We start from the raw sequence: 13,898 nt of genomic DNA, 5'->3' as shown, positions 1-13,898 counted from the left end.
TATTTCCACTTTCCTTATTTAGGTGTCAGTGGGCTCGGTCTGCAGCTTAATGAAAATAATTACTGGTTTTACAGCTGAAAAGAAAAGGAAAAAGCTCTCCAGCCTGTTATTTTGGTGCAGTCATCTATCTTAAGTCTCCATGGCCACTGAGAGCTGAACAAAGTTATAATAAAATCTTCTTCTATGAAACTTGACTAATCTATGGCTTGTCCATTCTCACGAAACCTTCTGGGAAACACTCAGGAACCAGTGGATGTTACTTGATGATACAAGACTAACTCTATGATACAGGCTACATTTCATCACTCTGAGTTTGTACAACAAGCACATGGTAAGAATTATTATTAACTTAACGATACAGGTCAAGAGAGGACTGACATACACTGCCTATCCTTATATATATTCTTCTTCCATCAAACCTAAGTAAAACTTGAAGGTTTTGTTTATTGCTACAGTAAACTCTTATTTCAATAAATGATAATTTAATTTGACTAAATTCAAACTAATAGGAATTATATTTTTAGAAAAATAAGAGTTGGTTTTTAAGTGTCTAATTACTTTCAAAAACAAATAGTAGCAAAACTGGCTAACATAACACAAAATAACTGAGACTTTTAGAAGTTCTAGTTTAATAACTGTAAATAAATCTACAGTTTGCACATCATCTCTCTGAATTCCGACAGGATTAGAAAACACGTTCTCTTACGTGGAGAGAAAATGTGCCTGGAAATCTTTCCCGTACATTTCTACTTCCCAACAGGCGAGAATTCTTTGGGGACGCCCCTGGCTGTATCCTCTGACACACCTGTGGAGCCTGCCCTGGTGCTGTGATGTCCATGATGAGGAGGGGGTCCTGTCCTACCCTGCCCTCACCTTTTCTCAATTCATCACCTTGCCTTTCTGAACCAACGTTTGCTTTGAGAGATCATGAGAATAGTGCCAGGAGACCCTGCCTTCTCGGGGCACTTACCACTCAGTCCGACACCCCACCGGTCCACGATATTCCACACACAAAATACACAAAACGCATGTGCACACAAGTATATATACATGCACACAGACAGGTATACACACACATAAATAAATAAATTCACACACGCACATAAACCCTTGTTGGGCCCGCGTTACCTGGTCCCTTTCTGTGCCTGTTGCCATCACTCTCTCCTGACCCTAATCCATCCCACAGAACCACTGTGCCTTAAACTTCTTAAGATGCTTTTTGGTCGTGTTGAGTGCTGTGCTTAACCCCCCCCCCCTTATCTGTGGGACGAACATGGCTCTGAACCAAGGCTCTCTCCAGTGCTGCCTGGGTCCTCGTCCATGCATTATGTCCATCTACGTATCTGGCACTAAATCAAAACCACTCTGGTCATTGTTCCTTCAACACAGCCCGTGAAATCCCATCCTGCTTCTTGTCATCCTAACCATCGTTGAAAGTCCTGCTCAAATCCCATCTCCCCTGTGAGCTGCCTTCAAGCCAACTGAGCCCAAGGGGTGTTGAGCACAGTTCCCTCCCTACAGTGTGTGTGTCACTCACTTGGCCCTTTTCACAAGTGGATGGATATTACGGATACTCATTATTTGTGGGTCTCATACCACTGGATATGCCCTCAGAACCGGACTAGGTCTTTATTGTGGTGGGGAAAAATATTCAACAGGAAAAGATCATTCAAGTTTTTACTATATTTAGGAAAGGACAATGTGACCCTAATAATAAAGTGCCTAACAATAAATCAGAGGACCCAATAATGCTCAAGAGAGGGCCCCCGAGGTCCTCCAGTCCATCTCAACCATTTGACCACCTGCGGTCAGGCAAGGTCCCCACGGCCGACAGGGGACAGAGCTGAATCTAGCGCCCAGGTCTGTGACTTGCCAGTACGAGGCTTGTCCTCCATTACAGTCAAAGTTGAATATATTTTGAAGCCGTCGGATATCCTGAAGTCTTGGAATACACATTTCCCCATTCTTAAAAACCTTAGGAATAAAGCCTGGAATTAGTCTTTTTTTTACTCATTGTACAACCCTACAGTTTTTTAAAATTGTATTTCAGTAAAGCTTTTAAGGTAGACTTCTAAAGTTCCTCTACTGATACACATTAAGGTTATTATTTAATCCTCTAAATATCAGTTGGACCTTTAAATTTATAAATATGCACTTTGTCCTGCTAGCATTGAATTAAAATCCCATGAATTCAAACCTTGGTAAAAATCACTCACTGTACAGAAGTACTTCAGAGGTGTATTAGAATTATTTCCTTGGATAGGAGACAAATCAGGTCCTTAATCTGACATGTTAATTCTTCACTTTTTCTGAAGCTGAATGCTCATTTATGTTTAGCTTTAAATATATTTATAAATTTATGTATATCTAACATACATGGTTCTAGTTATATCTAAATTTCCAGCAAAGACCAACTCTCTGTCTGAGAAAAGGTGATGCAATTATTATGTATCACTGCATGATACAGGCTGTCTGGGGTTATTAAAAGAGTCAGGTATGGCCAATTTACGAGTGTCACCCTTGCACCTTGCTTTCATGGCTCACCGCTGAGTCTTATGCTCACTGAGGGCCCCCTTGGGATCTTTTTACAAATGACTGTTTATTATTATATTATTCCATCATATACCTCATGAGAGGAGGTTGTAACATCCGCTAAGAAAATCACAAACTATTTTGACTTCTGTGATAGAATATCACTCTATACGTCATATTTAGAATTATGTTTTAACATTGGTGTGGAAAAGGTTCATTAAAATATAAAGTCAAATGAAAAGTTGAATTAAAGTTGAATTGAAATGTAAAGTTGAATGAAAGCAAAATGTTCCTAATACAAGTTAAATATTCTTGGCTACAAAACAAATTAAAGGGGAAAACAAGAAATGCTGCAAGTGCCTTTAGCGCCTGAAATATGGAGCCGTGTGGAACCCGTACCACCGGTGCCTCGCAGGGCATCACTGGCAAAGCCAGGTCCTTACTTGCAGACGACAGATTCCCCTCGCTGAGACGGGTTTCTATCAGGGTGTTAGAGGGCTCACAGGATGCTGGAGGACCCACTCGGGAACCCTGCACAGCCAGGCACCAGCTACCAGGAGTGGTTCCCACGGGGTCTCGGCGGCCAGTGATGCAGGTGCAGCCCCAGCACAACAGTCCCGCCCCCGCCCGCTGTCCAGAGCCACACCGGGGCCCCTGCTGGGCCGGAACCTGGCTGGATGTCGACTGGGTCGCAAGGGTCCAGCTTTCCGGCGTCCATCCCACAGAGGGCACGCTGCCTGGGGCGGGGAGCAGGTGGAAGGGGAGCCAACGGCCAAGAACACACAAGAAACGTCCGAGTCACAAAAGGGTAACTGGAGATGTCATTCCTTGTGTCTGACCCATGGCAGGGGGAGGGGTTACTTCTCCCCATGGTCTGAGATTCCACGATGCCTAGTTACATTTTTTTACTCAAATTATTATGTTCAAAAGTAAGAAAATATATGGGGAAGGGGGAAACAATCAACACCCTAAGATATCGGAAAAATAAAATGGGCTCTGTTGGTCGAGGGGCTGCTGTCCCCTCCTTGTCCTCAGCGTCACTGCGAGGGCTCGTGCTCACTGAGCGCTGTTGCATCCAGGCCCTGAATCGAGTGCGTTACATGCTCTACCCCCTCAAAGTCTCCTGACGGCCCTCCGAGGCGGCGCTGTAATTACCTACATTTGCAGATAAGGGAGCCCAGGCACAGTGAGGTCAGATCACCTGGCTCATCAGAGGGACACCAAGCCTGGTGCTCAGAAAGGCTTGAAGCCCAGGCTCTTTTTGGTTTTTTTTGGATTTTATTTATTTATTTTTAAAGAGCAGGTTCTTATTAGTTATCCATTTTATACACACGTCAATCCCAATCTCCCAATTCATCACACCACCACCCCCCCGTCACTTTCCCCCCTTGGTGTCCATACATTTGTTCTCTACACCTGTGTCTCTACTTCTGACCTGCAAACTGGTTCATCTGTACCATTTTTCTAGGTTCCACATATATGCGTTAATATACGACATTTGTTTTTCTCTTTCTGACTTACTTCACTCTGTATGGCAGTCTCTAGGTCCATCCACGTCTCTACAAATGACCCAATTTCGTTCCTTTTTATGGTTGAGTAATATTCCATTGTATATATGTACCACATCTTCTTTATCCATTCATCTGTCGATGGGCATTTAGGTTGCTTCCATGGCCTGGCTATTGTAAATAGTGCTGAGATGAACACTGGGGTGCATGTGTCTTTCTGAATTATGGTTTTCTCTGGGTATATGCCCAGGAGTGGGATTGCTGGGTCATATGGTAATTCTATTTTTAGTTTTTTAAGGAACCTCCATACTGTTCTCCATAGTGGCTGTATCAATTTACATTCCCACCAACAGTGCAAGAGGGTTCCCTTTTCTCCACACTCTCTCCAGCATTTGTTGTTTGTAGATTTTCTGATGATGCCCATTCTAACTGGTGTGAGGTGATACCTCATTGTAGTTTTGACTTGCATTTCTCTAATAATTAGTGATGTTGAGCAGCTTTTCATGTGCTTCTTGGCCATCTGTATGCCTTCTTGAAGAAATGTCTATTTAGGTCTTCTGCCCATTTTTGGATTGGGTTTTTTTTTTTTTAATGTTGAGCTGCATGAGCTGTTTATATATTTTGAAGATTAATCCTCTGTCCGTTGATTCATTTGCAAATATTTTCTCCCTTTCTGAGGATTGTCTTTTCGTCTTGTTTGTAGTTTCCTTTGCTTTGCAAAAGCTTTTAAGTTTCATTAGGTCCCATTTGTTTATTTTTGTTTTTATTTCCATTACTCTAGGAGGTGGATCAAAAAAGATCTTTCTGTGGTTTATGTCAAAGAGTGTTCTTCCTATGTTTTCCTCTAAGAGTTTTATAGTGTCGTCTTACATTTAGGTCTCTAATCCATTTTGAGTTTATTTTTGTGTATGGTGTTAGGGAATGTTCTAATTTCATTCTTTTACATGTAGCTGTCCAGTTTTCCCAGCACTACTTATTGAAGAGACTGTCTTTTCTCCATTGTATATCCTTGCCTCCTTTGTCATAGATTAGTTGACCATAGGTACGTGGATTTATCTCTGGAAGCCCATGCTCTTAACTGTTACCCGACAGTATCATGACTTCACACGGTGAGGGCTCAAGTCTGTAGCTAGATGGTCACCTTGGGGTGGAACAAAACCTATTTCCCCACCTGAGAGAGGCCTCGTGCTTTTTGGTTTGTTGCAAGACACAATAATACAACATCATAGATGAAAACGACATAGACCCACATTTCCCAAAATTTCTATATGCAAATTTGCAACAATAATTTTGCATTGATGTAAACTTTGCACTTAAAAGTGAATTTAACTTTGATGTATTTAACAGACAAATCGCATTAAGACATTAAATCTGTAAGTCATTGTTAAAAAATAGTTTACTTATTTTAAGCAAAGAAAACTTTCCAGTCTTTGATATATGTTCTCAGAAACATAAAAATAAAATTCCTTTCCTCAGCTGTCCTTTTCTATTTCACACATATTGATCTTTCCATATGTTTTAAATAACGATGAAATTAATAGGACCTGTATTTAATAAATCCAAATCCTTTCATGTCCAAATATTTTGGGGGAGACTGAGGTGAAAAAGCTGCTTAAGTATTAGGACAAACTAAGCAGAACCGGGAACAGCTTTGGAAGAGAAGCTGAAGGCAGTGGGGAGCTGGGCGGGCCACTGGGGAAGGTGTTTGCAGGCTGGGGTGGGAGGGGAGTCTGGCAAGGAGGATTCAGAGGTGGGGCAGGACCGAGGCCAAAGCCCAGGGGAGAGAAGAAGGAGAAGGAATATGACCAGGGCCTGTTTGTTTGCATGATGTGAGTCGGGTGAGCTTATCTGTTCGGTGTGAGTCAATGGGCAAGGCAGACCGTGTGGAATAAGCCGGGCTGCCTGTGAATTCTCACAGCCTTTTTTATGTGTGGCACTGGGCAGACATCCTCAATATCTTTTGAGCCTTAGCTATTTATACAGCGGGTTGTGATATTTATCTAACTGAACTGCAGAGAAGAATTGATGGGACAACATCATGAGTTCCCAGCACAGAGTCTGGCACTGGGGTGCTGGGGAAATTAAGACCCTCCACGCACCCCCTGCCCAGTCCCCCACCAGACACAAAGCAGCAGGACGGAATGAAGCCAGCTGGAAGACCCCTTCACAGGCAGGTTGGGCAGTCCTGCACGTCATCCTGAATCTTATTCGTAATTTATAGTTATTTCCGAAAGTTTTAATGATCCTAATTATTTTCTAAATCAGTAACAGAATCAAATTTTTAAAAGTTCATAGTCAAGGAAAAATAAAGCTATTTCAAAGCATTTTCTCAATCATACTAATAAACTGTAAACTCCCACTGTACATGTACTGTGGAAAACACTACTCGGTAAGGCCCCTGTTTTATCTATGACATTGTTGAGTGATTGGAATAGCTAAAACTGGTCCAAGCAACACTGAGAACAGTTGGTTTGGAATATGCTACATTTTGAATTCTGGCTGTTTGCTATACATATTATTACTTTCTAAAATATAGAAATAACTGTATTTGTTTAAGTAATTAATTTGCTATTATATTAGATGAAATTGTGATTTTATATGATTGTAACACAGAACACAATCATACCTGTTTTACAATTTTTTTTTTTAACGAGAAGAACTCTTCAATTACTATAAGCACTCTTATGTTTGGAAAAAAGATATTTCACATTTTAGATATTACTTCTAATTCAACACTTTATTAGTCACTACTGGCATGATTTTGCTACTCTCAGATCTAGGAAAGCATCTGTAAAGCGGCCAGGCCACAGCACCGAGCTCCCACAGCGCTGGGCCTCCCAGCAGTTCTAAGGCTCAGTGTGGTCCATGAACCAGGCAGCCAAGAGTCCTGCAGACAAGGGTGCCACCCAGAGGCCAAAGGAGGAAATTCACCTTGGATTTTGTTGGAAGGTAAAACTATAAATATTAAAAATCTAAAAATGATTTGCTTTTACTTATTAAAAAATAAGGAACATTTTTACAAGGTTCTCTCTGCAGGAATGAAGGCTTTTAGTGCCAGGCTACGTAGAAGTGTAGCTCTTTGAAAACTCTCACAAGATGGAAACAGCCCTGAGATGGTCCGAGTCGCAGGTGCACAGCGCGTCAACTAAAACATTGAATTTAACTCTATTCTCTAGAGCAAATGTTTTCTTTTCTTATCATTAATATAACATGTGTTTCCAGAAGTCATATAAGTTCTGGAGCAACCACCATGACCTGTTTAGACATGTGGACCAAAAGTTAAACTAATTATTGGAGACATTTCTTACTTAAATGAGAAAAGTTTCTTTCATTAGAAAGCCTTCTGCGTAATTTTCTTCTGGCAAAGGAATAAAGTTTATTTAGAGTAATTCTGTTTGGCAGACAGTCAGGGCTTCTAAAACGTATACCAATAATTGTTAAGGTTAAAGCAAAACAGTCAATTCTATGAAACACATAACTCAAGCTTCTAATGGTCGAAACAGTAGGCTGATTATAAAATAGAGATTTATGATATCCCCGTTTTCTCTTAGAAGTCTGGATGTTGGGATTACTGCTAGCAATGAGCCATCATTTAAGATTGACATATTTTACAATGAACTACAAAAGATCAAACTTAACCAAAAATAAGGTATACATTAAATGTGAAAATTATTTTAAGTATAAAATTTGAAAACTCCTTTTTCTACACTGTAAAATCCCATTTTTTAAAAAAAAATTTTGTTTAGGTCTTTATTTAATTTGTTACAATATTGCTTCTGTTTTTTCTAAGTTTTGGGTTTTTGGCCGTGAGGCATGTGGGATCTTAGCTCCCCGACCAGGGATCAAACCCGCACCCCCTGCATTGGAAGGCGAAGTCTTAACCAGTGGACTGCCAGGGATGTCCCAAAATCCCATTTTTGAAATAATGTTTTGGGTACTCAAATGTTATACAGATTTCGTCTCATTTTATTGTTTCATTTTCACTACAACACAATTTAAAATAGAAAGAGGATTCTAAACACACCTATTTATGTGAGTTTCTGGAAAGCTCATTCTAGAAATACTAAGTGTTTACAGCTGACTTCAAATTTTTTTTAATTTAATTTATTTTTTATACAGCAGGTTCTTATTAGTTATCTATTTTATACATATTAGTGTATAATGTCAATCCCAATATCCCAATTCTGACTTCAAATTTGTTTTTATTAAATAAGAAGATTCTACAGTTATCATTTCCAAGTAGATGTTTTTCCTGCAAATCTTAGCAAAATACTGCTTTAAAGTACAGCGTTGTTAACTAAACCTTCCTCTCTTGGTTCTGTCACTGAGGGATCTCATTATTATCTGTGAGTTAATTCTCTTCCCTATTTCTACCCCTTAATCTTCCACATGCCCTGAGTTGCATCATTCTGTAAAACATGCTTCCGTCCGCAATGATGGCTGCAAAATATCTGAGCAAGGAGAACAAACAGGTCTACTTATGTGTCTCTATTTCTACATTTGTTTAGGAAATAAACGAGCCTGTGCATCTAAGTCCAGTCTCTGCTCTACAGATGTCCATTGCACACTGCTGGAATTGGAGCGAATATGACAGAGACAACTCAGTAGAACAGTATGGCTATTACTTCAGAAGAAAAGCTCAGTGACTGAAGCTCGAAGTGTTTATCAGGGAATATTTTACAAGAGTTTTAAACAGGGCCCAAGGTAAGGCTGGCAAATCCAGAGAATGATCTCTTACATGTATCAAAAGGTCTGTGTGTCTGCATCATGTATTCAAAGCATCAAATAAAGACAGAAAGGATGGCTACTTGGTAGTTCATGAAAGATTCAAGTTCACTGGTAAGTATCTACAATTTAAAGGGTAAATTCTGAAACACTCCTCAAATCTCTAATCAGTCAAAAAGACTCAGTGATAAAATTAAGTGCCTTCAAACCTCTTAAACCTTTCCCTTTCCTTCTTCCCATCTCCAATGCTACCATCTTCGTTCTCACCATTTAAAAAAAATCTATATTTGTTTAATCACTTCCTAATTAACCTCCAGGCCCAACCTCCTACTCTATCCCACCACTGTCACATCTCTAAATCCATCCTCCAAACAGTGTCCAGAATAACCTCAGGCTTCACAAACCAACCTCTTCACTTGCCTGCTTGATATTCAGACAGCAAGTCACAAGTCAGTGTTCCTCCCCGTCCAGGTCCTCTGCCCACCACCAGGGGACTTCCAGAGGGAGGAAGGCCAAGGGCTACAGGCTGATTGCTAGTGGCTCCTTTGGCCCTTCTGTTTCAACTTAACTACCAATCACATTTCTTTGAGAGACATTAGCTCCTTATCAAGAGACGTCAGGATCCCTAATTTATAGGTGATGTTCACAAAAACATCCTAACTCCTAAAACAGTAGCTTTCGAACATTTTTAAATGACCAAAATCATTTTCTTCATACAATAGCTAATGTAGAACCCCAAAAAAAAGTGGGTGAGAGAAGTATTTTTTAGGCTGACAACAGGCAGACGTTAAATCATACAGAACTGGACAGGCCAAGGAGTAAAATTCAAATTTGGCTGGTGAAATGCAGGGTCAGTGGGGAGAAGCAGCTCAGGTGAGACAAGTCAGACTCATATTTCTGAAAGCCTGCTGGTGCTGCTGGGTGTAGAAGACGCGGAACTACTGAGGATTTCAACATTTTGGAGGTACTTTCATAAACCCCAATTTCACCTGCAAAGAGTGACATGCACTTTCCGAACAACAGGCCACCGCGATGGCGGAGTCCCAGATACCTGGTCCTCGCTGGTTAGTCCCAGGTGCATGACGAGGTAAAAATGCACCAGGAAGTCCGAGTTGGGCAGCACGTCCTGGCGTCGGGTCATCATGGCGCAGATCAGCTTGTAGGCTTGGAGTTTGCCTTCCTTATAGGCATCAGGCAGCGTTGTTGCCTGCCAAGGAGACGTTTAGAGATTTAATCAACTCCAGATGCAGATGCATTTTGTCCTTTCACTTACTTCTCAGTTTTCCATAAAGTTGTTTATGGAGACGTGGGATGCGCTGGCTGGAGTGAGACCCAGCCTGTCTTCAAAACATGCAGTCTTGGGCAATTACATTTTTTAAACTCAATTTCAGGAAGGAAGAGGAAATTACAATAAAGGAATAAACACATATTCACTTGCCTTAAATAGCCATGATGCAAACATTCTGAGGGGTGGGATCAAGGCGGGAGGAGACGGAGAAGACTGGTTATCCAGGCTTATTGCTAGGTTATCCCGTATCTAATTCACAAAGAGGAGACTTTTAGGGAAGGCAACACACAGTTTATCCCAATGATACTTCAGAAACGTGCTCCATGGTCAAACAGCTGCTCCCAATTAAATTTCTGTAAGTTGAGTGAAAAGCTACAACATTTACAAGTGTTCCTTTTATCATGAGGTCTACTGTCTTTTTGAACTGTGTGGTGGTTTTAGATCTAATACAAAACTAGGGCATTGTTTTTCCTTCAATCTTAATGCCTGGAGAGGCCTTCCTGAACTCCAAATGATAAGGAATGGTTTCACAGGTTATACTGTATAAACACGAACTGTGTTTTTGGAAAAAAAAAAAAAGTACTAACATGGGGAAAATGTATGTTGTAAACAAAAACAAAAACAAGAATGAAAATTGTATGGACTCTAAGATAGTGCTTTTATAAAAATATGTTTATCCATAGAAATAAGATTATATATTAATATTGGTTTTCTCTGTGGATGGTGAGATTGTCTTCTTAGGATTTTTCTACATTCTTCAAATTTTGTACAATAAAACCAGTATCACTTTATAAAGAGAATAACTAAAACTAGTGTATAATATCCCATTCTTTAGTATCCTATAGTAACACTCTACTTGCACATTAAACGAAATAACTCTTAGGCATTTATAAAATGACCAAACTATAAGTATTATTATTTATTCTTGGATCATCAAATGTACTTTGTCTAAACATCTAAACTTCTGTTCAGAAGTTATGTGCAACACAGTTTTTATGTCAAGTGATAAAGCAATGTCCCCGTATTAGAATAAAAGGTGACAGCAGGACTTACCTTCGCTAGCTTGTACCAGAGTTCATAGAGATAGCCAAACACTCTGGCATGGATCTTGGGTGACTGGATATTATTCACGTCTCCGAGGATTCCCAAGATTCTTCGCCATAACACGGCAGCCGAGTCTGGGTGCCAACCCGTGAGGGTCCCCCCAGCGATTATGCTACAGTCATCAGCAAGGCATTCGCTGCTATCTGTGGGGAAAGATGTGTGTTAACCCTGTAAATGCAATTTTGATTTCATTGTTACAGCCTTTTTTTCTGTAAGGCAAATTACCTGTGCTTGAAAATTTACGTGTTCAGAGTAAAATAAGATGAAGTGTGAAATGGCTGACAACTTGGAAGGACAGAAAAGTGGGCTCCATGAGGAAAGGTTAGATGATTCTGCTCCTTCCAACTAAAAGGGCAAAAGCCCAGAGATGACAAAACAGTTCCTGGAGACCCTGTGAAGGGCTTTATTAAGCAGCAGGGGGGTGGGGAGGAGAACTTGAGCAGGATGGGTAGGGAACAGGGCCATGAAAAAAGGTGGCCGGGGAGGCCTCATGGCTGGAGTGACATTTTTGGTGGCTGTTACTATTCACTCAGGTTTATGGGGGGGGGTATAATTTGCTTATAATAAATTTTACCTTTCGTGGATTCAAGGACTTGTAGGAAAGGTATACGATGGTGTAACTGTCACCACACACTGCCACCATAATTGATATGAAATAGCCCCTTCACTCCACAAGTGCCCCTTCACAGTCAGTCCCCTCCCCAAAGCTCTGCTCCAGACAACCACTGTCGTTTTTTGTCCCTACAGTGTCCCTACATTCTGCCGTTTCCAGAATGTCCGATAAATGGAATCCTATAGTAAGCAGCTTTTCTGTCTGGTTGCTTTCACTTAGCATAATGCGTTTATTTGAGAGATTCATCCACGGGGTTGTGTATCCACAGGTATCATAGTTTATCCATTGACCTGATGAAGGACATTGGATAGTTTCCTGGTTTTGGTGATTATAAATAAAGCTACAATTGCATACAGGCTTTTGTGTGAACACGTTTACATTTCTTGTTTGTTAAGACCAGAATCACAAATGGCACACGTTGTGTCTCTGCTTGCTTCTTGCTTTTAGTGGACCACGTCTTCCTGTGGCTGCATGAGGAAGGTGCATGTCCTCATGTCTGAAAGTCTTGGTTCCCTGACTTGTAATTCATAGTTTGGCTGGGTACAGAATTCTGTGTTGGAAAAGTGCTCACTTTCCTGTAGTTTCCTTTGTAATTTTAGAGTCAGCAGCGTTCCGATACGTGAAATTTTTTTGTGTGAAAAATTATTAACTCTGGAGAGTTTCAACCTGTCTGAAACAGGTTGAAAAAGAGAGTTTCTCTTTTATTTGAAGCTTCAGTAAAGCTAGGAATTGTCCTCTTTATTTTAAATAACTCTATTAGAATTAACCTGTTGTATTATTTTTAAATTTTATATTGTTTTTGTAGCTCTGTTCCCTTTTTCACTCCCAATATTTTTTCCTTGATCAATCTTGCCTATTTGTCTATTTTATTAATGTTTTTAAAGACTGGTCTTTGTTCTCCCTATTGCTTTCTAGTATATGTTATGTACTTAGCTTTATTAGTTCCTTTTTTATCAACTTCTGTATATTATTCTGCCATTCTTTTCCTAATTTTTTGAATAAGACATTGAATAAATTAGTGTTTTTCGCTTCTAGTGTACACACCTAAGGCCACATATTTTCCTCCATATCAGTACTCGGCTACATTTCGCTGTAGTCAATTTGAAATATTTTCCAGTTCACAATTTGATTTCTTTTTGGACTTAATTTATTTGAAATGCAGTTTTAGTTTCTTAATGTCGTTTTCTTCTCTTTCCTTTTTGTTCTTCTGAATTTATTTCATCATATTCATGGAATGTAATACAGTTTCAAATCATGGACATTTGCTGAGGCTTGCTTAATGATCTAACTGGTCAATTTCTGTAAATGTTCCATGTGCTTTAAAAAAAAAAACACAGGTATTTTTAAATTAAGTTCAAAAAATTTTATACATATAGATCTACATTCAATCAAGATTAATTGTATTGTGTAAATCTTCTCTAATATTTTTTCTGCTTAACTCATCTATTAATGAGAACTGATATTAAAATTTCCTACTATGATTATGGTTTTATCAGTAGTTCCTAGTAATTCTGTCAAATTTTGCTTCATATATATCTGGAGGCTATGAAGTTCATATAAATTCAGAATTATTGCTGTCACTAATAAATGACTTCTGCTTTAAAGTTTATGTGACTTATGTTATACACAGAGCTACAGCCCTGGTCTGCCTTTCTTCCTGTGTATCAATGTGTTTATTTATTTACTTAGGATCTCCCTGTACATTATGTATTAGGGGTACCTCTGGTAAACATCATATGGCTGGATTTTATGTCTTCAACCTAACCCAAGAGTTTCTGAATTGAATTGCAAGTTTAAATTGTTTATTTTTATTGTAGTTGCTGATCTATTTGATTTTTATCTCTCACATCTTACTTTTGGCTTTCCGTTTAAGTCACCTCTGCTGTGCTTCTCTTTTGAATCTTTGGAGGGAATTTAAAGAGCTGTGTCCCACCCAGACACGGTGGCAACCATTAACCACCGCTGAGCATCACCTTGGGTGCATATATTGTTGGGGTTTTGCAGGCCTAACCATAGAAATGGGAGCACAGTCTACGGATGCGAGGAGCTCAAGTAGAGGGATGACCAGGGCCGGCAAGGAGCGGGAGGAGTGGGTGTGAGGAGGGGCCAGGGCAAATCCAGGGCAGAC

At 39.9% G+C, this 13,898-nt stretch overlaps 1 protein-coding gene across 2 annotated transcripts in view; it reads right to left on the bottom strand.

The window, feature by feature from the left end:
- The window catches only part of RALGAPA2 (Ral GTPase activating protein catalytic subunit alpha 2), a 285,468-nt gene that overhangs the window by 142,619 nt on the left and 128,951 nt on the right, over positions 1–13,898 (bottom strand). For both annotated transcript variants that reach the window (XM_061209921.1, XM_061209922.1), the window contains exons 21-23: positions 11,107–11,300; positions 10,204–10,302; positions 9,817–9,972 (exon numbers count right to left, since the gene is read on the bottom strand). In XM_061209921.1, coding sequence (XP_061065904.1) covers positions 9,817–9,972; positions 10,204–10,302; positions 11,107–11,300 — 449 coding nt within the window. The remainder of the gene's footprint in view (positions 1–9,816; positions 9,973–10,203; positions 10,303–11,106; positions 11,301–13,898) is intronic.

Source organism: Eubalaena glacialis, chromosome 13 (assembly GCF_028564815.1).
Source record: "Eubalaena glacialis isolate mEubGla1 chromosome 13, mEubGla1.1.hap2.+ XY, whole genome shotgun sequence".
NCBI classification, from domain to species: Eukaryota; Metazoa; Chordata; class Mammalia; order Artiodactyla; family Balaenidae; genus Eubalaena; species Eubalaena glacialis.
The sequence above is the reverse complement of the archived record's forward strand: the minus strand, read 5'-3'. Positions and strand labels throughout refer to the sequence as shown.